This window comes from Aquila chrysaetos, chromosome 10, assembly GCF_900496995.4.
Source record: "Aquila chrysaetos chrysaetos chromosome 10, bAquChr1.4, whole genome shotgun sequence".
NCBI lineage: Eukaryota > Metazoa > Chordata > Aves > Accipitriformes > Accipitridae > Aquila > Aquila chrysaetos.
Window position 1 is genome coordinate 34829410 of NC_044013.1, and position 22490 is coordinate 34851899.

General features: G+C 51.7%; 1 protein-coding gene across 2 annotated transcripts; it reads left to right on the forward strand.

The window, feature by feature from the left end:
* The first annotated feature begins 714 nt into the window (after positions 1 to 714).
* Positions 715 to 17468, forward strand: P2RX1 (purinergic receptor P2X 1). 2 transcript variants are annotated; one of them, XM_030029270.2, is made up of 14 exons: positions 719 to 1131; positions 3517 to 3746; positions 7140 to 7287; positions 7811 to 7882; positions 8344 to 8413; positions 8955 to 9051; positions 9778 to 9858; positions 11457 to 11598; positions 12682 to 12812; positions 13494 to 13584; positions 14259 to 14324; positions 14984 to 15076; positions 16575 to 16622; positions 16925 to 17468. In XM_030029270.2, exons 1-13 carry the CDS (start codon positions 1099 to 1101, stop codon positions 16617 to 16619), a joined length of 1299 nt encoding a protein of 432 aa, XP_029885130.1. In that variant the 5' UTR covers positions 719 to 1098; the 3' UTR covers positions 16620 to 16622; positions 16925 to 17468. The 2 variants fall into 2 exon arrangements, with proteins under 2 accessions (XP_040982536.1, XP_029885130.1); XM_041126602.1 differs by lacking the exons at positions 14984 to 15076; positions 16575 to 16622; positions 16925 to 17468 and adding an exon at positions 14854 to 14973 and having other exon boundaries at positions 715 to 1131.
* The last annotated feature ends 5022 nt before the right edge of the window (positions 17469 to 22490 follow it).

The window sequence follows — 22490 nt, forward strand, 5'->3', positions numbered from 1 at the left end:
GCCCCATGCAGAGACTTTTAGACCACCCCAGCAGCTCCTCCGTGCTCTGGGTCCATGTCCCAGCTCGAAGCAAGGATGAACTCACATTTCCAAATGTCTCCCTTAAAAATACCATTTTTTGCATTTTTTTTTCTCAACAGGCCCAAGCAGAGGTTGAGTTTGTTTAACGGGTAGGGGGAAGGAGTTGCTTTCACAGCCGTGGACACAGTCCTGTGCTAACCCTGCGCAGCACTCCCAGGGATGCCCTCAGTGGGTCACCAGCCCTTGACGCCCTCAGCATCTGACCCAGTTGGAGATGCTGGATGAGGCCAAGCCTGGTGCTGGGGACCGGGCAATGCCAGCTGACCCAGGAGAGCATTTAGGCAATCTGGTCCTGGGGCTTTGCAACTCCAGACACTGACACAGAGGCCTTAGGGCCTCATTTGCTGTTGCTGCTCCCGTTTTCCCCTCCCGTGGGCAGTGGAGCTAGATGGGCTCATTTTCCTTATCTCTACCTGGTTTTGCCTTCTGTCTCCCCACATTGTCATGCTCCCACCCTGCTTGGTCCCACATTTGCATGCGGCTGGAGGTCAAGCCCAGCTCAGAGCTTTCTGTGCCCAGGGCAAACCCAGCCTCGGTGCCCAGGACCTGCAGAAGAGCTCAAGCTGCCGCCGCTCCTCCAGCAGCATCCGCAGTCTTTGCACCTCATCACTGCAGGCAGAGCACCCCTGGGGCCTCCCAACTGCTCTGCTTGAAAGCAGCTGAGAGATGCAAAAGTTGTTCAGAGGAAATGACTGTGTATTGACAGCATCGTACAGGTTTGCGTCTGCAGGAACCCAAGATAAAAACATCCCCAAGGTCACAGCTGCTGTGCAAGCGTCTGTGCAGCGGGTTGTGGGCACGCCTCTGGGCTGCACCTTACACAGTATGCTTATAAAACCCTCTTTCCACTAATTCTTTTTGCATTTTTATTTTTTGTTTAGGCATTACAGTAATATATTTATTATCACAGCAGGTGATATTGCTTTTCTTGCAAACAGAAAGTAAGCCCTGACCTCGCATCAGGACAGCCCAGCACCTGAGCCGCAGCAGAAAGCATCACAGCCCCGTGAACTCATCATGTCCCGGCAGGTGACCACCCTGTCTGGGCAGGTAATTTAACAATTTCACAGCCCAAGCAGAGTAATTCCCTGCGATAACCACCTGGCACTGGTGGGGAGGAGAGTTAGCAGCTCCTGCGGGTTATCACCGGGAGAAGCATCACTGCAAACAGGGGTGTGGAGGATGCAGCCCTGGCAGGCAGCTGGGCATGCCAGCCAGCTGGCACCACTCACACCCCCACATTGCTGTTGTGGGGCCAGGTAGCTTAGCAATGCCAGCCCAAACCTATTAAAGTCCCTGTTATAAAGTAATTTAAAGAGTGGCAAACCCAGGGATGGCATGGGCACGGGAAAGGTGTGAGCGACGGTGGTGTGCAAGCCCAGGAGGGTTTAGGCTATGATTTTTTTCAAACATTTGGGTGCCATGGTCAAGAAGGTGCCCATGCTGGGTGCTGATAGCAGCCCAGGAGAAGACCTAGGCCTGTGCGTGCTCCTGTGCTGGGGTTCCCTGCTCCTGCATTGCCTCGACCGCGGCCACTCGCCGACTGCAACGTGGCTCCAAGAGATACTAAAATGGGAGATGCATATTATCTCCCAATGGAAAGTATTTTAGCTAAATCCATGCTATAACCATTTTATTGACTCCAAGTACCAGAGAGAAGGTTAGAAGTGACTCCTTTACAAGTCATTTTGCTGTTAAATTTAGCTGTCCTATTTTCATTATCCCCATGGCTTTGGCAAGGGTGAGCAGCCTTCCCTAAAAGGCCTCGTTTCATACAGTAAGTTATTTGCTTCTCTCCTGATGGATATCTAAGCTTATAAGGTTTGTCTGCTCCACTCAATAGCAGTATCAGCCTTCAATCTTATAGGATTAGCATGAGCATTTTATATTTGCTTTTGGCTCCCCATCTGACAGCTTTCCATGTTGCTGAGGACTGGGGCGTTGGGATGGTGTCATGTCACTTGTAATGTGGGATCATCTGATTTTGATTCCCAAGGTTCATGGTATGCCCAAAAAATTTGGATAAATGGTTCATCTGCTTTTTCCCCCGTTTTCCCCATTGCCCAGCAGAGATAATTGATTCGTTCCACTTGTTTCGCAGTTGTCAGGTCTGCAAACTATTGAGTTGATAGGTCAACATGATGCCAAGTGATGGGCAATTGAACATGAGAGATGGCGCCGTGAAAAGAAATGTTCTGGAAAGGAAAGATTTAACCCAGCAAGTTAAACTTTTCCATATTTCCAAACCCATTTCCCTCTGCAGAGAGGGGGCTTGTCTCAGCCTCGGTGGCCGCAGGCAGCCAGCGCATCCTTTGAGGTCACGGGAGGCAGCAGATGAACCAGGGCTCACAGGATGGAGCCTGTCCTTGTGGAGAGTGCTGAAGCTGCCGGGCTTTGGGCTTTTTGGGCGAAATAGCCTCTGTTTCCCCCAGAAACAACCTTCCTCAGTGCCAGTGCTCCCCAGCAAAGAGCTTACCCCTGTGGCACTGTGCCCTCGAGGCTGCCTGGTGGGATGCAGTACGGGTACAAGGTCCCCCATCCATGGGCTCTGCGCTTTCCCCAGCAATGAGCCAAAACCCCCACTGCAACAAGGTCAGGCCACAAATTTCAGTCTGGCATGTACAAATCCAGCCCCCTTCTCAGTGATACTCACTTAAAGAGGTGTCTGCACCACCCCACCGAGCATCCCTCGCTGTGACCCAGGCTTGTCCGCCCAGCCCCGCTCATGGCCGTGCCTTTCAGGAAATGCTGGAAATACTGAAAATGCTTTGAAATGCGCTCAGCCTGGCCCTGTGCAAGCACTGGGAACCAGCCAAGCCCCAGCTAGGCGGCCTCACTGCGGGAGAGGGCCAAGCTGGGAGCCCGACTGCCCTGTGGGTCAGCTCAGAATTGCTGGGCTGGGGTTCCTCTGCCCACACCTTCCCCTTTCCCGACCCTTTTCCCGGGGCAGTCTTTGAGGGACAGAGCAGGACATGGGTTAGGGACAAGAACAGAAGACCCACAGCCTGAGGTGGCTGCTGGGGCAGGAAAGATGATACCCCAACCCTAGGTCCTAAAATCCTCTCCCAGGACCCCCACCATCTCCTCCATCCCAATGTTACCCCCAGGGATGCCTCGTGGTCCCTGCCTGCCCCCCAAGCGCTGCCTGCAGGGAGAGCCCCTGCCTGGACGAGGGTGCATTCCCCTGCGGCGGGCAGCTCCATCCCGGTGGCACGTGGGCTCGGCAGCGGAGTGGCCCTGCACCCTCCCGCACCCCGTCCCACCCCCGGACCATGTAGGGCACCGGCTGCTCCCAGCCCAGAGCTTATAGGAAGAGGAAACCCCGTCCCCACACAGAGGAGGAAACCCGACAGCCCAGATGTACACAGAGCAACGCTGATAGCGTTTTTATCATTTTTTTTTCTTTTTTTTTTTTCTCCTCCTCTCTGCAAACAGAGGAGTTGCACGAGCGGCTGTGGGCACGGCCCGACCCACAGTGCAGCGAGCAGCAGGGCTGGCAGGAGGCTGCGGCACAACCCTGGCACAGCCATGGGGCAGAAGTGCATGGAGAAGGTGTCCTCCTTCCTCTTCGAGTATGACACCCCCAGGATGGTGCTGGTGAGGAACAAGAAGGTGGGACTGACCTTCCGGCTGATCCAGCTCATTGTCCTGGCGTACATCATCGGGTAAGGCTCCCCGGCGCCCACTTTCCCCAAAATTAATGCTTTGCCACCAGGTTAAAAAGCAACAGCGACGAAGGGGCTCCTGTATCCCAGTGCGGGGCGGGGGTGTTACTGCTGATGGCATCGCGTCCCTCTGGCCATGGCCACTCCTGCGCAGCCCAGTGTCCCACCATCAGTCTTCCAGACAGCCGCACAGGTCCCCACATCCTCCCCAGAAGCTGCTGCGTGTGCGGGCTGGAGGCTTATCCCTGCCCAGCCCCGCTCTGTGCGCCGGGGCCCCGTCTCCTTGCTGAGCCACATCCAAATCCTGCTCGAGCTGCTGGATGGTGGCCTGAGAATCTGTTGTTATTTTTATTTTCATTTATATTAACCAAGAGGCAGCTGGGGCCAGCACGGTGATTTGTGAGACCCAAGCGGCTCGAGACAGGACCATAAATCTCCTTGTCCACCGCCCCGCTGGGGAGGCAGGGCCAGCCCAGTGTCTGGAGCCGGGATGGAGCTTCGCTCCAAATCCCTGGTTTGCTTTGCTTGTGGGAGGCAGCCGCGGTGCAAGAGCAACTGCTTAAAAAAGGCAGTGAGTGGAGCAGGCGGGCTCAGAGCCGTGCGAGGATGCGTGTCCTCGGGTGCCCCGGGGGCTGCTGCTCCTGCCACGGCTATTTGGTCCCTGTCCCCTCGGTGTGGGATGATGTGCTGTGCTATGGGATGTGATGGTTGATAAAAATCTTCGCTGTGCCCCCATGGCTGCTGGGGGCTCAGCCCTCGAGAGAGACCAGCACCCTTCCATCAGGAAGGGCCCCATGGCAGGAGATTTGCTGGGAGAGGGCGTGTCTGGCCATGAGTTGGAAAAACTGGGTATTTTTGGGGTGCAGGGTGCCTAGTGTACCCCAAAGGAGAGGCAGTAGCTCCCAGGGCTCAGTGCAAGCTAGTATCTTTGGGGAGCAGTGGTGCCCATCCCTGCTTTTAGCACAGATCTCCTGGAAAGGGGGAAAAGCTTCCCAGGGGGTCATTGTGGGACCCCCATGTCACTCCCACCCCACTCACCAGCACTTTGGCTCACAAGGGTAATCCTCATCCCAAGCTGCTGCCGAGCCAAGGTCTCAACGATGCTCCATTGTGAAGGGTTTTGCACTGGCCTAGACTGGTATTACTGGAAGCAGCATTGGCTCTCCTAAGGGCTGAGCCCATGAAGCCCCAGGGCTCCAGCAAACCCTGCCAGGGGCAGCCGCTCCTGCAGATGGGGAACCAGCAGAGACCATTGCTCAGAGCAGGACTTCCTAAGGAAACGTGGCTTAAGCAACCCAGCTAAAAGAGGACAGGCAGCTAGGAGGGAGCAAAAGGAGAACCAGCTTGGGGATGACAGCCAGGGGCAGAGGGGAGGAGGTTGGCACAAAGTTGCTGTAATCCCTAAGTTTTTGTTGTTTTGGTGGGGTCAGGCTCCGCTAGCAAGGGGCTGCCTGTGATTGCGGCTGCCCAAAGCCCCACCGGCCATTGGCATCCCCTCGCTGCCTGCAGCACTGCCTCTGGTTCCTTGTCTGCACTGAGCCACAATGCTTGAGAGTTTCTCTTCTTTGGAATCAAGTTTGGCTGGCAGATATTTATTTATTTACAATTATCCCAGCTTTGGTCCCCCTTGGCAGCAGGTGTGGGATGCTCGTGGGGATGCATGCCGATGCATGGCTGTGCTGGAGGGACGTGTGACAGTGCCATCAGTGCAGAGGAGGGACGCGGGGCTGACCCCGCCGAGAGACCCAGCATTACCCTTGGGGAGCAGCTCTTCTTTCTGCTGATATGCTGGAATAAGGCGGTATCGCCGCTAGCAAGGCAATGCCAGGCCCTCCCCAGCTGGACATTGCTTTCTGGCTTTTGTTTCCTGAAAACCTTGCATGCGAGGAGGCTGCAGGCTGAGCCGCAGGATGGGACCGGCGAAGGAAGAGGCCTTGGCGACTGCCACATCGGGGAGTAACACCAGGGAACTTTAACCACCTGGGCAGGGCTCGAGGCGGCATTTACAGCATGATGGGGAAATGACGCCTTGTTTGCCGTGACCGTGGCTCAGCGGCGGGGTGGGGGCCACATCCTGCCCTGCCGTGGGGAGGCTGTCTCACAGTAGGGTGCCCAGCCCTGTGTGCCTGCAGCCACCTCTGCCAGAGAGGGATGAGGTGGCAGCGGCAGAGGCTGTGCTGGAGGCGGATTTGGAGAAACACTCCACCATGGTGCTGCCCAGCTCACAGCCTCCTGCAGCCTCGAGGTCATTGGGAAAGATACCCAGTGTAACCAGTGTAACCCAGTATGGCCCTCTGCCGTGGAGGAGGAGGTTGGAGCTGGGGGTCCCAGCTGGGGTGGCAGCAGTACTGAATTTCTGCTCCCATCCCCAGCTTCTGGGGTAGATGCCATCCCTGAGGTCCCCTTGCCCCTGTCCCAGGATGCTGATGGGGCTGCAAGCCAAAAAGCACCATCCCCAAGAGGCGCCCATGAGGTCCAGCACCCATAGGGCCGACCTCTGGGCAGCACCTGGGGTTCCCCCATTTTCCCCTGTGCCCATCAGTCAGGTGCCCGAGGACAGGCTGACACACCGGGCTGGTGTCACAGGCCGTCCGTCCCACAGGCAGCGCGCTGCCTCTGTCACAGCCAGCGGGACCGGTGCCCGTGGTGGCGGGGACAAAAACCAGATCGCTCCTTTTTTAGCGCCGGGAATGCTCTGCGCCTCCGGGAGCACAACCCGAAATGGTTGCTCGCCCATGTTTATAGTCTCCCTGAGTCAGAGTTAATCCAGCAGCAGCTTGTTTATGCCATAGGTTAAATAGTGTCAGGAGCCGACCCTAATGGCTGCGCGATGGGCTGGGAAACACAGGGAAAAACCCCATGCCGGTCACAGCAGTGTCCTCAACCCTGCTCCTGCAGCCGTCTTGCACCCAGGGCCAAGGCTCCGTGGTTCCCATTGCTGGATGGGGAACGGTGGCCCTGGACGTGAGCCATGTCCAGACTTACCCCTGTCTTGGCCCTAGAGGCACTGCTTTTTGGAGGCTGCCTATGAAGTGTATCGGGTGGGTCGCTGAGCCCAGAAAGCTGCAAACTTGCTGCAGGCTTAAATCCCAAATGGCCGATGGCCACCCTGCTCCACCTGCCTTCACACACCCCCAACCACAAAATGTGTCCCAGTCCACAAAATAAATCACCCCACCATGGAAGTCAGGTCCCGCAGCTATCGCATGCCTCGGGCAAAGGGTGGGAGAGCTCAGCAACACATCCCTTATCCAGCTAGAGGAAATTTGGCAAATAAAACCGCAGTTGAGACTCGGTAGAAGAAGCCCCATTCCACAGCAATGTGCTAGGACGTGGGGCTCCTGCGGTTGAGTGCCAGTGGCCATGCTCACCCCACCCCATTTCTCTATCCAGGTGGGTTTTCCTCTATGAGAAGGGCTACCAGTCTCAGGACAGCATTGTCAGCTCGGTCTCGGTGAAGCTGAAAGGCCTGACGCTGACCAACGAGAGTGTCATGGGCCCTCACATCTGGGATGTGGTGGATTACGTTTTCCCACCCCAGGTAAGGAGGCAGGGTGGGTGGGTGGGTTAGGGAGGTTGCTTTTGTCCTGATGGCCGCTTTTCCCCACGTGCTGGTGTGCAGATGGGCTCCTCGGCGTAGGTTTTCCATGGGGCTAACCATGACATGGTGTCCCTGTGGTGGAAAGCAGGTTGCTCCTGCCACAAACCTCTGCCCACATATCACCCCTGGGAAGCATTCAGTGCTTGGGACCTGCCATGGTTGATGGGGCACGTTTGAGGCTGCCTCTAAAAGGATCAAGGGTCCTCTGGTGCCTCCAGATGAGCATCTCGGGCAGCAAGGGGGGTCCTCCACTGTCCCTGGGGCTGGTGGCACTGCAGCTCCCCAGGGCCACCACCAGCTTCCTGAGCTGCGGCAGAGGGCAGAGGACCCAAAGTTAGGGAGAAAGGTGCCGTCTGCCTGGTGGTTTGGGTGCCCTACCCCTTGCCCCAGGGAGAGGCTCCTTCCAGAGACTCCATCAGAAAATGCCGTGCTGGCTGTGATCTTGTTGGCTGTGTCTCCACAGGGGGACAGCTCGTTCGTGGTGATGACCAATTTCATTATCACCCCTGGACAGAAACAAGGAAACTGCCCGGAGGTAAGCACACTGGCTTCCTTCAGCAGCCTCAGCTTCTGTAATTTTGGGGGTTGTGGTGGTGGCGGCACTGGGGAAGGAGTTTTCCTGACATTGAGAGGTTTAGTAAAAGCCTGAGCCTGGCCCCATGTTATCGTTCCTGATTTGCGAGTGCTACGTGAAGGCTTTTTTTCTGCTGAAAAATGGCCAGCATCCATTTAAGTTTTCGTCCCTTTGAGATGATCAAGCAGAGCAGACTTGAGGCTTGAATAAAAGCCTCTGCCTGGAGTTTAAAAAAGAAATCCCCTATTTTTCCTGCTTAATCTGGACATCCTTGGTTGGGAAGCGGTGTATGGACAAGGCTCTGGCTGCAGCTGAGCAGCGTTTACCCCAAGGAAAACGCTGCCTGGTAAGGCAGGAGGGACAGAGGGACTAAAACCTCGGGGTGTGATGCTGAGAAGCGGCTGCCTGCTTTCTCCAAACAGCTGCCGGATGCCGGGCTCTGCAAGCAGGACAGTGACTGCAGCAAAGGGAAATACAGCCGTCAGGGACAAGGTACGGCACGGGCCCCGAGGCTTCGGCACCGGCATTTTTGGTGAGACACGCTGCGCACAGCGTGCCCCGGCAAAGCCGCGTAGCTGGCGTGTCTGGCAGGGGGACCTGCTTTGGACCACCAGCTGATGGGGTTTGGGAAAAGCCTCTGACATGCCAGGTGAGGGTCCCACCTGGGCTGGTCCCGCTTTCCTTTTCTGAAAGATACCTGAGCTGCAAAAAGTTCTGCCAACAAAAGGTTAATCAAGACTAAACCGTTTCCCCCACAGTGCTATCCTAACAGCTCGGCATTTTCTGAGGTGTATTTTAGCAAGAAAAATGCCCAGTTGCTCCCCTGTGCAATAGTGCAAGAGAAACCACTGCCCCGAGCTGAGAGGCCACAATTAATTACCCTTTCTACAAAGGGGCACCAAAAGCCCTGAGTATTTTGTGCCTTGGATGTCTGTGGCAGGGCTGAAGCTCCAACCAGATCCCATCCATCCCAGTGTGAGGCTGGGATTTCCCGGTATGCAGGGGTGTGAGCAGCTGTCTTTCTTCCCCACAGGGCTCATGACAGGCAAGTGTGTGAACTTCAACAGCTCTGTGAAGACCTGCGAGATCTTTGGCTGGTGCCCCGTTGAAGTTGATGACCATGTTCCCAGGTAAGGAATGATGTTGTTGCCCCCTTTTCCACCCTGGTCCCACCCCAGCTGCACCAGCAGCACCCAGTCTAGGGCAGAGCAAGCCGGTGCTCTGCAGGTTGCTGCCAGGACAGCCTGGGTTGATACAGACCCCGTGGCTGTACGTGCTGCCTGGTGTCCCCAGGGGGTTTGCGCCTCTCCTGGCGTGGTTTGCTCCTGACCTTGCTGGCAGCTCACCCCATCTCTGCTGGGTGCTCTTTGCCTGGACCAGCAGCCCCCGTCTATCCCGTTTGCCTTCAGAGTAAAGCTGTGCTCTGCCCATGAGATGTTCTCCATCTCCAGCCTCCATGGGCCACCATGAAGCACCTCCTGGTAGATGCAAAGTCCTTTTCTTCCTTGTCTCCCCTCCTGGCAGGGGGGCCACAGGGACAGCCACAGGTCCATCAAGGAGCCCAGGGAAGTATGCAGGCCCTTGAGCTCTCTTCCAGCCACTTCACTGTGCTTTTGGGGTTTCTTAACTGAAATCCCAGCACCTAACTCCCTCTCTGTCCCCTAACAGGCACTTCCATCCTTCCTTGGGGTTTTCTGCACCTTGTTGGGATCTTTCCCTTACAAAGGGAAGGGATGAGATCACCAGTTTTTCTGGGTCCTGCTTGTCCCAGTTTGGATGAATCTCCACCAAATGGGGCTTTCCCTAGAGGCTGGAGAGCTGAGTGATGGACACATGTCAACACTTGTGTTTTTCAGCCCTGCCCTGTTGTCAGAAGCGGAGAAGTTCACTTTGTTCATCAAGAACAGCATCACCTTCCCCAGGTTCAAGGTGTCCAGGTAAGAGAACATTTGGGGTGATGGCTTCTGCTCCGTTCCCCCAGCTGTGTCTCTCAGGGAAAACCATGGGTGTAGCCGGATGCTTGATATAGAGGATGCTGTCCCTCATCAGCAAGCCCAGGACTACTCTAACTGCTGCACTGATCACCACAGTAGCTGATAGTAACTGAGACATTTCCCTCCCAAATCTGTCCCACTTCAGCTGGTAGCTGTGGTTACAGGGAAGAAGGTTTCTGGAATTAACGTCCCCTGAGTTACCGTCACCTGATGCACATGAAAATAGTTTCTCTGACTCTTCATTTTTCTTCTCCCTTTTCCTCCCTGAAGATAATAGTAAAATACTACATGACACAGTGGGGTGTGAGGAGCCAGGACAAGCTTGGTGCCCAAAAATGAGCAAAGGTCCCTCTTAACATCACGGTTCCCACCTGTTTCTGCAATGGATTATAGGGTCGGCCCCTTCCAGGCAGCGCTGGAAACGGTGCCGCTGGCTGAAGGTGCACACATAAGAGGATTTGTGATGACACTGATTATATATCTGATTTGGAACAAATTAACAGAAGCTATTTGTGCTGAAGACGGCGGATTCTGCTTTCTAAGCCGATCGTGTCCCTGTGTTGTAGCCAAGGTTAAATACCCTGGCAGCCAGCACCCTTGGCAAAATCTCGAGCCAACCTTGCGCTGCACCCCGAGAGGTGGCTGGGAGAGGGGATCCCCCACCAGCAGCAAGGAGAGGTGGCAACCTGAGCGAGGGCAGGCAGGAGGGGGGCATGGTGGGGGAGAGCAGGCCCTGGCAGTTGAGGGCGGCCGGGCTGGCTGCTGTTGCAGGGGCTGAGCCGAAGCCAGCTAGGGTCATGGGGAAACTTCCTGCCTTTGATCACTGCTGCTAATTAACTGCTGAGCATAAACGATGGGATGGGGTTCAGCACGGCACAAGTCTTCCAAAACATCTGGGGCAGGGAGGCTTCACAGAAGGACTATTTTTAGGCGAAAGAGCAGAGAGGGGTGGAAGGCAAGACTTTGTCCTTTCCTTTTCACCCTTTCTGGAGGAGATAGCAAAATCCAGCTAAATGTAAAAGTTGTGGGATACACTATCCATGAGCTGTCCCAGATGAAAACTGTTGGTGTGCGAAGCATTGCCTGGCAGAGCCCATGGATCAGCTGATGTGTAAATGGGAGAGGCAGCTGGGAGGGATGGTGGACGCCATGGGAGGATTTGCAAAGCTGAGGAATGAGAGAAAGGTTTCCTAGAAGAGGTGAGGACAGGCAGACGGGTGCTGGGTTTGGGCAGCAGGCAAAGCAGCAAACCCAAAGCAGAATTGGAGAACATTTGCAGGAAAGAAAACGGCAGAGAGGCTTCCTCTGTAGGAGGAGGTTCAGGGGAAATGGGTTGCTGATGGGGTGGGAGAAACCAGGCAGGGCTGGAGGAAAGGGCCCGCTCTCCCTGAGTGGGGTCTGATGAGCATGTAGGGGAGGAAGACGAGGCCCTGACGTTACCCAGCTTTGAGCAACAGGTTGGACCAGGGACCTCCAGAGGTCCTTTCCTACCCAAATTATTGGGTTATTCAGACTCTTTCTCACTCTCTTTTCATTCACAGGCGCAACTTGGTTGAGAGTGTTACCAAACAGTACCTGAAGAAATGCACCTATCACAAAGTCACCGATTCCTTATGCCCCGTGTTTGATCTGGGATACATAGTGAAGGAATCGGGTCAGAATTTTACCTTCCTGGCTGTTAAGGTACTTCAATTTCAAACAATGTTTTTTGCTGACATGGGGAAGGGGACACTGACAGATCAATCATCCCCAAGCTGTTGAGACGTGAGGCATCTGTTTTCTCAAGGACTCATGAGGCAGTGTCAGAATTAGCTCTTAAAGATTATGAATCTCCTTGGACATGGCCTAATATTTAAGCCTTTCTTGGAAACTCCCCTGTAAGATTGGCAAGATTTGACCCGCTGGCAGTAAATCCAGGGTTCAGTTTGTTTTAATTTGTGCAATGAATAACTAGAGCTGTGTAGCCAAATCCCATCCGATTGAGCTCAGAAACCTTGGCTGGATGGTCAAATACTGGTCATTGCACAGTGCAAACTGCAGCCTCTCCCCAGGCTCAGAAATGCAGGTTTGCCTCACGCTTCTCAGGTTGGTATGCAAGAGTATCTGCTATGTCTGTGCGGCACAGCCTTAGGCTAACTTTGCCAGGCATTAAATAAAATCAGAGGCTTGCATATATTAAAGGTGCGAAAAGAAGAGCCTCTGAGGCACAGCCAGTTGCAGCCTGCAGCAAGCTCAGGAGGGACTGCTTCATTTCCTAGCAGGTGGCCACTTCTCTTAGAGGAGGTTTTCTTCTGATTTTTATGGGCTCATTTCACTCTCCTCTATGACCATGTTAAATTGCCTTTGATTTTTCCTGTGACGTTAATGGTTTGATGGCAGGGTTAAGCCACAGGAAAGGCGAATCTCATGGGCAAAATCAGGCGAGGGAAGGCTGTCCCACAAGGACCATGAGGGATCTGCAGTAAGCACTGTTTCTCAGGACCATGCCTTGGTCACGGGGTGCTGATCAGGAACAAGAGGGCATGAATTGAGTTGTGTATCCAGCATTTAGGGCAGAAGCAAGCGCATCTGCATAGGGTGATGTACAGGACACAAAGCCGAGGCTGCCCAGGCGGGCTGAGGCAGTGGTGGGGTCCATGTACCCTGGAGAGCCAGGCCAGGACACCTCATAGCATTGAGAAAGGCCACACATGAAGAGGGAAAGCATTTCTCCATGTGGGCCAGGTCCAAGGAGGGGCAACCTCATGACTCCCCTCTCGGCTGCAGGGTGGAGTGGTAGGCATCACCATCGACTGGAACTGCGACCTTGACTGGCCCGTCCGGTACTGCAAACCCATTTACCAGTTCCACGGCCTTTACAATGATGACAGTAATGTTTCACCAGGCTTCAACTTCAGGTAAGGAGACCCCTGTTAACTCTCCAGGCAGAATTCAGAGGTGACATCTTTCAGGATCCCACAGCACTCAAGGGAAGGTGGAAGATAAGGGACTGTTCTCCAAAATACTCACTACCTTTGCAGTGCCAGACAGCAGTGTTGTCTTTAGAATAGCATAAGAAAAGCGATAATCCATCCCCTGGCCTCAAAATTACCCCGTTGCCTTTCCCTGTACATCTCCTCCCCCTTGCAGACTCTCATGCTCAGCTGAGTTCTTGGGAAGCCCCTTGGAAAACTGGAGATGGTACAGGGTCATCTCACATGTTCCCACACTTCAAAGCATTCAGCCACAGCATGACATTTAGGCATGAGCTGCTGCTCTAACTGCTGCTCTGTGTGAAGCTGCCACTAGTGCTGCACAAATATCCACTGTCACGTAGGGCTTGGGGTCATCAGGTATCAGCACAAGCAGGAGCTTTAACTCCAACTTGCAGGCAGGGAAACTGAGGCACAGAGGGGAGAGGTGCCAACAGCCCAGCTACTTCGGGGGGTGTTAAGGAGAGGGTCAGGAGCAGGTCTGTGACAGCGCATCCGCAGATCTTTGTCCTGCTCTGCAGCCCACCAAGATCCCGATGCCGTTGGGTTGCAGGGGGCTCTTAGACACCCTGGCAGGCCACTAACGCTCACCATCCAATTGGACAGATATGCCAAATACTACAAAGAAGATGGGACAGACAAGAGGACACTCTACAAGGTGTTTGGGATCCGGTTCGATATTTTGGTGAATGGCAAGGTAAGGGTGGCCAGGCGCTGGGTTCGCCCCCCGATCCCCGGCACAGCAGTGCCATGTCCTCAGGAAAGTACCAGCTGTGTAACGCAGCATGGGGGTCTCATGGGGCCAGGAAAACCAGTGCGAGTAGTTTCCTTGGGTGCTGACTCGCTCACAGCAGCTCTTGGGAAGTGTCAGGGAAGGGAACATAGAGGGGAAGCCCATTTTACAGCTTACATCTATCAGCTGCAGTTCGATCAGTGGTTTTGTCCCAAAAACCATCATGATGGGTTTGGGAGGAACTGTGGAAAGTCAAAACCTTTTACTGATATTTCCAGAAGCTGAACATTTGCATTTTTCTATTTGTCTTTTTCTTCCCACTGGGAGAGAAGGCTTTCTTCATTGTATTCCCACTGGGAATATTTAAAGGATGTACTTTTTCTTTTTTTTTTAACATTGAAAATACAGGAAGCAAAGTAATTTCAATTTGTCACCCTAAAACCAACCCACCATATTTTTCTCTTTGACCAATGAGCTCAAAACCAGCCCTTACTCAGCTTCTGTTTCTCTCTGTGCTGTGGTTGTGGTTTGGGTTGCAGCAAGGCACTTTAGCTGAGCCCCACCTACAGCTATGGCACACATTTTTTTCCCCCTGGGCTGATTGTAACATATCACCTATTTTCTCCAATTTTATTCAGGCAGGCAAATTTGACATCATCCCGACCATGACCACAATTGGCTCTGGAATTGGTATTTTTGGAGTGGTAAGTTCAGATATTTCCAGCCTCTATACAGAGACTCTCAAATTATTCTCCTTGCCTGTGACATCCGTGGGGAAGTGTCCCTGAGCTGCAGTGAAATACTGGTTCCCACTCAGGCAACAGGAGATGGGCAAAAGGGGGAAAGGAGGTGCTCTCCTGCCTCACTAGCTCAGGAAAATAGACTCCTGCTGACCACCAGCTGATGTGAATTCTGCTAGCGGGAGCCACTGCCCTGCCGAGTGAGGGAAAGGCAGGCTTTCGTGGCAGCGCAATGTCTTCGTGTATTGATAGTTTCAAGTTAGAGCTGGTATTGAGGGGGTTTTGGAGGTGATGGGCAGTATTTCATGCATGACAGAAAAACAGCATCCTATTTGGTTATGGTCATTAAAGACTTCAGCATGACCTGGAGGGTGTTGTGCTCTGCATATACCTGAAGTGAAAACAATTTCTGTTGACTTAAATTGCCCAGTATTGAACCCAGCACACTTCACTTCTGTTCTAAATTGACATTTGGGGGCTGCACGTTCTTTAGCAGCTGCCACGTTGTGGGTTGAAGCAGGAGCGACCCAAATTTGTGGGGCAAAATGGAACAAGCTGGAAGTACAAGGTGGCATAGGTGAGCTGGGAGGGCAGCCCCAACCCTAACTGCACTTTGATTTAAGGCCTCTGTCCTCTGCGACCTGCTCCTGCTGCATTTTCTCCAAGGACGGGACTATTACAAGCAGAAGAAATTCAAATACGCAGAACAGGAGCCTGTAAGTAACAGCAAGTCCCTCCCCTGCGGAGGCTCTTGCGGGTATGTGAGTGTGCATATGTGCATGACTAATGATGCTGTAACACAAACAACATTAGTATTGAGGAGCAACCAGGCACCTTCCTGAGCTAGTGGGAATCCTGAGCCCTTGGGACTGTCAGAGACTAGGATCCATGAATCTCCTCTCCAAAATTACAGATCTTCTGTGTGACTCATAGATAATAGCTTTATTCCCTCCTTTATCCCCAGATATTCCAGTATCTGGTAATGCTTGCATTGCTTTAAGGGAAGCAGGGGCAAAGCAGTTGTTGTGGTTTAAACCCAGCCAGCAACTAAGCACCACAGCCGCTCGCTCACTTCCCCCCCAGGCCAGCAGAATGGGGGAGAGAATTGAAAAAAAGTAAAACTCGTGGGTTGAGATAAAGACAGTTTAATAGGACAGAAAGGAAGAAAATAATAATGATGATAATAATAGTAAAGTTACAATAATAATAATAATAATAATAAAAGAATTGGAATATACAAAACAAGTAATGCACAATGCAATTGCTTACCACTCACTGACCGATGCCCAGTTAGTCCCTGAGCAGCTATCTGCCCCCCCAGCCAACTGCCCCCAGTTTATACTGGGCATGATGTCATATGGTCTGGAGAAAAGGAGGCTGAGGGGAGACTTTGTCGCTCTCTACAACTACCTGAAAGGAGGTTGTAGCGAGGTGGGTACTGGTCTCTTCTATCAAGTAACTAGTGATAGGATGAGAGCAAATGGCCTCAAGTTGCGCCACGGGAGGTTTAGATTGGATATTAGAAAAAAATTTCTTTACTGAAAGGGTTGTCAGGCATTGGAACAGGCTGCCCAGGGAAGTGGTTGAGTCACCATGCCTGGAGGTGTTCAAAAAACATGTAGATGTGGCACTTCAGGACATGGTTTAGTGGGCATGGTGATGTTGGGTTGACAGTTGGACTCAATGATCTTAAAGGTCTTTTCCAATCTAAATGATTCTATGATTCTATGAATATCCCTTTGGCCAGTTCGGGTCAGCAGTCCTGGCTGTGTCCCCTCCCAACTTCTTGTGCCCCTCCAGCCTTCTTGCTGGCTGGGCATGAGAAGCTGAAAAATCTTTGATTTAGCATATAAACACTACTTAGCAACAACTGAAAACATCAGTGTGTTATCAACATTCTTCTCATACTAAATCCAAAACTTAACACTATACCAGCTACTAGAAAGAAAATTAACTCTATCCCAGCCAAAAACAGGACACCAGTGCTTTAGCAAACTGGAAAATGTCCCCTTTTCTGCTTTCTGAGAACATCTCTGTGACCATGGGATGTTTCATGGCCTTTCATAGGACACGAAAACAGCTCCCCTCTAATTCATCTGAAAATGTGCTTATACATTAGGGGTTAGAAGTTTCTGCTCAACCAGTTTTTTTCCCTGGCATTAGAAAGGGGCAGGTCTGTAAAAGAATCATTGTTTTCTCTCATTTAACCTCCAGTCAAAGTCACATAAGAAGGAAAAGGAGCTGGACAACACGCAGTGAGAGGTGAGTGGTGTTTCCCCAGCCCTGCTAGCATACAGCTGGCAGGGGTGAGAGCTATGTGTCTTGGGGCTACCCCAAGGCCCCCAGGAAGGCAGCAGGGCTCCAGGGAAGGCACGGAGGAGATCTGAGCTGTGGGCTGTAATGTCTAACCTGGGGTCAGCGTTTCCCAGGGCAGGCAAGTGCACGGGGCATCACCGGGTCCGGGATGTGGGGTTGACATTGCATCTTCAGTGGCAGCATCGCTTGAAGAGGGGCAGTGGGGGGCAAGACACCAGCAATCACCGTGCACCTCTCTCTCTTGGCAGAATCCACACCGACCGACAAACCTGCACCCTCTTCCTCCTCCTCCTCCCCTAAAACACAGTTGCATCCCTTGTCACCACCATGCGCCAGCCCCAAGGCCAGCAGGAGCAGCATCTGACAGGAGCTCATGGGAACGTGGCACCCTGCAGCCAGGGCAGGGTCCGGCCGGCCTGGTGCCCTGCGTCTGGTGGGACATGCTGCGATGCTGGGGGTGGGTTAAAGTAAGGGACACTCGGGGCCCTCTAGAAGTTCTGCTGCAGGGCACTAGGGTCTGCTGCCTTTGCAGGCTGTTCTGAAGAGCTCCCACTGAACCCTGCCTGGTGTGCCCTGGCTGTGCCGGGACATCCCACACCTGAAGCCCCTGGGGAGAGCATCACTGCCTCTCCTTCCCCAGCGGCATCCTTGGACAGCTCCAAATTGAGGAGAGGGGGAGGGAAGGAGAGCCAGCAAGAACCATGCCCAGTCCCTCAGCATGGGAGAAAAATGGTTATTTTGTAAGGATGTATTTTATTAAAAAAAAAAAATAAACCTTTAGTTTTTCTACTACATCCCTTTGTGGTGCCCATGCTTGCCCTGGGGCGTGGGGTATGCAGTACTTTTTGGCACTGGGGGGGGGTGTGTGTGTGCATGCAAAGCAATCCTGTAAATTGGGCTGGAGTGTGGGGCCTTCTGCGATGGGCTCAGTGCAGGCCTCCGGGCTCTCCCTTCCCGTGCAGGGCTCCTGGACCTCAGGCCACAAGCAGGGGTTGTTATCAGGGTTGTCACTTGGGTTTCCTCCTCAGACAGGCTGGCTGGTGGAGAGCGCTGGCACACTGCCGGCCATCAAGAACAGCTGCCCTGTGCCAGCTCTGCCTCCTGCTGCCCACGCCGGTCGGTATTAGCCAGTCAGAACTGACCTTCTCGGCGGTAGCCTCACAAACCAGCTCTTTGCGCCCAGAAACAAAATTTCTTCTCTCTGCTAGAAGATTTGCACTACTCAGCCTGTGCAGTTGGACATCATGAACTATGCCCAAGCCCCACATCACTACGAGCAGCCCCTGCCCTGTGCTGCTGGCTGTGTTCAGTTCTCCAGAATTCACCAGCACAGACCTTCTGCGCAGTCTCTCTCTGAATGTTGTTTTGCATCCCTCGGAGGAAATTTTGCCTTGGTCTCTTCAAAACTGGATCCCAGCTGCCATGGGAAAGTCAGTAAAGAAGCTATAGGGATTGCTCTGCCTGTGACTGCAATGCTGCTGACGGTGGTGGGGAGCATGAGCCAGCAGTCTGCAGGATGGACACACCGTGCTGGGCTCGTAAGGACACAGAGGCACGTGCTGCAAACAGTTGCAGGTGATATTTGGTCATAAGGTCAACAAACCTTTCAAGTCCTACATTCCCTGTGGGGAGATTATTTGCTCTCAGAAGGATGCCTCAGCTTTCATAGGCAGGGTTTTTTATTTTAAGATAATCCATTTGGCTAACTTTTTCACCCTTTCTCATGATGCTGTCCTGTGTAAGAGAGGTGCCAGGTCCTTATATTAAAGATGCAGAGATGAGAGTGAGGGAAAGCTCCCTGGTCTCTAGAGGAGTTAGCACTTCCCTAGCAGGCACTGAGGGCATGGGGCTGGTGGCATCCCTGTGCAGCATGGGCTCTCCTGCAGCACTTGTCGAGGCGAAGCACTGCACAGTTGCTGCCTGGTGCAACGGTGCAGCTCTCCAGCAAGCTGCAACCAGCAGAGGGGACTGGAAGACCATTTCACGCATACATGCCTGGGGAAAATTCGGTTGCCAAAGATTAGAGGCAGTGAAGTGAGATTGTTCAGGTAACCTTTCGCACCCACTTAAACTGGGTGAATCTCCAGTCATAACTTAGAATAACCAGTGCAAGGCTGCAGGTAGAGCAGGGGATTGTTTCTGCCTGCTTAATCTTTCAAGCTGCTTGTAATGCAAAGCCGCTATTCTTTCCTAGGAAGTATTAAAAGGCAGAATAGGAAATTAGGAAAAGTGCTACTTGTAAATGATCCCCTGTAGTTGCTATTCAAAACCTCTGAGCTGGGATCCCTAAAAGTCCCAAGGTTGCTTTAAAAATCGTGAGAGGGTTTATTTTCATCTCCTTGCTTGCTTTTTAATATGCACAATCTTTGGGGATCCTTTTCTTTCACCAACCATTTCTGCCACCAGAAGAATGAGATATTGTAATTTTAATTCTTTCACCAAAACAAGCTCCTCCTCTAAGCCAGGGCCCCCAGGGCCGGTGGCTTTCAGGTGGGTGCCATGCAGAGTGATAGCTGTCTGGAGGAAATTGAGCAAGTGTCTGCTTTTAACATACACAGGTCCCCTCTGCAGTATGAAAAGGCAGGGAAAGCCCAGAGCAATTGTTTCGATCCCTCCTTTTGCCAGAGGGGCTGGAGCTGGTGCTCAGGGATGGGAGAGCAAGGAGGAAGGGCTGCTCTGCTCAGCCCCTTGGGAGAGCCTTTGTTGGTGTACATGCTCTATTTCAGCATTGCAGCTCCCAGCCCCTTCTCCCAGTGCCTTCCAGTTTGCTAAAATTCATGCAAAATTACTGAATGCAGGATAGTACACAACAGTTAAAAGTCTACACATCTAAAGCACTGAAAAATGGAAATAATGACAAGTTTAAGATTTGCCCTGGGAAAGGCTGCACCCTGCGGTGTCCTGGTGTTGCTACTGAGCTCGTTGCATGGAGATCTTTCAGTGCAAGTCCCAGTGGGGAGGTATGGGTGACCAGCAGGACCATACTCCTGTCCTCTTGGTTTGACCTGATCTTGCTCTTAGGATCAGGGAAGAATTTCCTGTGCTTGGCATCTGTTGTGGCCAGAAAGCGACTGTATTTGAATCTATAAAAATGCGGCCAGTGTATCCCGCTGCTCTCCGACCTCTGAGTAGTGAGCCAATGTGTCACAGAAACCTGAAGGGATTTGGTCATCATGCGAAGACCCCTTCAATGACAGTTTGCTGTGTTGCTTCCTATTTATGCTGTGGCAATTGAGGATTAGGTTGTTTTTTTAAGAAAAACTCCTTGTTTAATTGTGTTTTGGTTTTTACATGATTATTTAGCTAATAGACAAATACTAATAGAAAAGGAACCTTCAGCAAATCAAACACTGCTTCCAGTCCTTTCAGCCAAACATACAAGAAAGAATATATATTCTCCGGCTAATCCTTAATCATTACAAACAGCACTAACAAGCCCTTGTATGTGATGTTGTCAGTATAGTGCTCTAACGGTCTAACAGAGGACTCTTGCACTGGTCATGGGTGTTAGATGAAGTGAGCGAGCCATGAGTGCACTGTTACTATTCCCATTTTACAGAAAGGGAAACCAAGACACAAGCAAATAATTTCTGAAGGTGTATGCAAATGTGGTGAGCAGATTCTGCCTCTGACCAGTTATTATTATCTGTGAAGGTTACCAGGTTGGACCTGATACAAATATATCTTTTCATCCCCTCAGGAGTGGTTACACTGAAAGAAATCAAGTGGCACAGATATTCCAGAAGAGCAATTGCAGAAAAACTTATTCAGCAATAATTCTGCTGGTTAGTGACGCTGCAGAGATGAGGAATTATATTTCAACCTCTGCAGAGCTGGCAACATTTAATCATTATGTTTGCGCACAATTCCCAGCACAAAGAGGCCCTGATTTCCACCTGGTGCTTCCAGACACTGTAACAATGCAAATTAAAAATTAAAGAAACACTAAAGAAAGAGATAGCTCCTTCCCTGTGCAATCTCTCCTATCTCTAAGCCCACTCATTCTTTCCCTGGCACAGCAGACTCCCTTTTATTTTTAACACAGTCCTCCATTTAGGACTTTCTTGGATTTTTCCCTAAAAAAAGCACCTGCCTTTCTGATTACACTAATTCCCTTTCTCTTTTGATGTGGGAGCATGTTTTTGGTCAGATAAATCCTCTGGCTGACACACAGTGAAGGACTGGCAGGAACATTTATGTCCTCCCAGCTCTAAAGGATGCTTTTATTTCCTTCTGTCCCAAAGATATGCATTCTCGGGCCAGATTGTGCTGGGTGGCAAAAGGGCCTCTCTGCCATTAGAGCACTAGACATCTGCAGCTCGGCCTGCAGTCATACTCCTGGTGACACTACGGTTGTTACAGCTCGTTTTCGCTGCTGCCAGCTCTGTATTAATTATGCCATGCTATTTTCTTTTGCTTTCTTTAGTGAAGTGCTCTCTCTTTCTGTTATCTATTTCTAATTGCTTTATTGCCTTATTTTAGAAAGCATAAAAGTCAAAAGTGTTCAACTGGATTCTGAATATAGCGACAGCACTGTCAACAGATGGGCTCTTTAGCCGGGGTGAATCGGGATTGTTCCAGTTAACAGAGCTCTGCCTACTGCTACCAAGCACAGATCCTGTTCAGCTTTGTGGCCCCACAATGAGATTTGGCCCAAGCCATTTTTAAAAGAAATTATGGCTTCAACTTTTTTTTTTCCCTAAACATACTTGTGAAATGCCGGGGGAAATGTAAAGTCTTCCTCCCTCTCATGACTGTAACTCAAGGACAGATTAAATAAACGCTCTCCCAGTCCTTCCACCCAGAAAACACGTGGGAAATAAGAGTTACCAAACAACTACACCCAATCATGATTGAACAGAAATACCAAAGTCTTATTTTAACGTTGTTATAGCCATCATGGTCTAAGCACCAGAGAGATATTATCTGGGACTCTTTTTGCACTGGTCATTGCTGCTCTGCAGTGCAATCGCTTGTGTATTATGAAAAGGGAAACTGTTTTGTTTTGTTTTCTGGAAGAAATAGCAACTTCTGACTAAGACTAGCTAACCAGGTTATTTCATTAGGTCAAGTGCTAGCAGTCTTTGCCAGAGGCGATAGTTTCAAACCCCAATGCTGGCACTAAAACTTGTGTTTCAGACGTCACTGGTGATTTAAACTGCCTGATGCTAAAGGAGGCAGGTCTTTAGGGGACAATCCTCAGCACTTTCCAAACAGTCAGCATCTTCTAGATACCTCAAAGCCAAATGTGAATCAGCCTAAATGACTTCTGAAACCCTTGAAAATACTTCTCAGCCAGTAAGTTACAGCAGGAGGACCAGGAGGCTGAAAGTTTTACTCATTGCTCAAGACAAGCTAAGTTGTCTCTGCATGAGCAAGGCCCTGCTTGATTGAATTGAAAGCCCCTGTGAAACAGGTCAATGTTTTATCTTACATATGTTATGGTCTTTCAGAGCATCTCTCATGGCCTGGAGCCACAGGAGCACAGTCTTTCCATAGGCACAGCCACATTCCTGGGTACTTACACCTGGGCATCCAAGAAGGAGATTGCTGGGGCTTTCACTGCTCAGGGCTGGGTGGAGGCTTTGCTTTTTTTGCTCATGGGCACGTCTTACTTTTCCTGAGAGTCCCCCATGGCCAACAGACAGCCCAGGAGCTCAGGCTGGTGGCTGTCTTGAGATGATATCTAATCAGTGATTGCAGATGAGCAGTCCTGAGGTGATATCTAACTGGTAATTATTAGCTAATATCCAGAGCTGCTGGAAGAAGGCAACAGCTTTGGAAGCATGAACTTGAGGTGATGAGGCTCTCTGC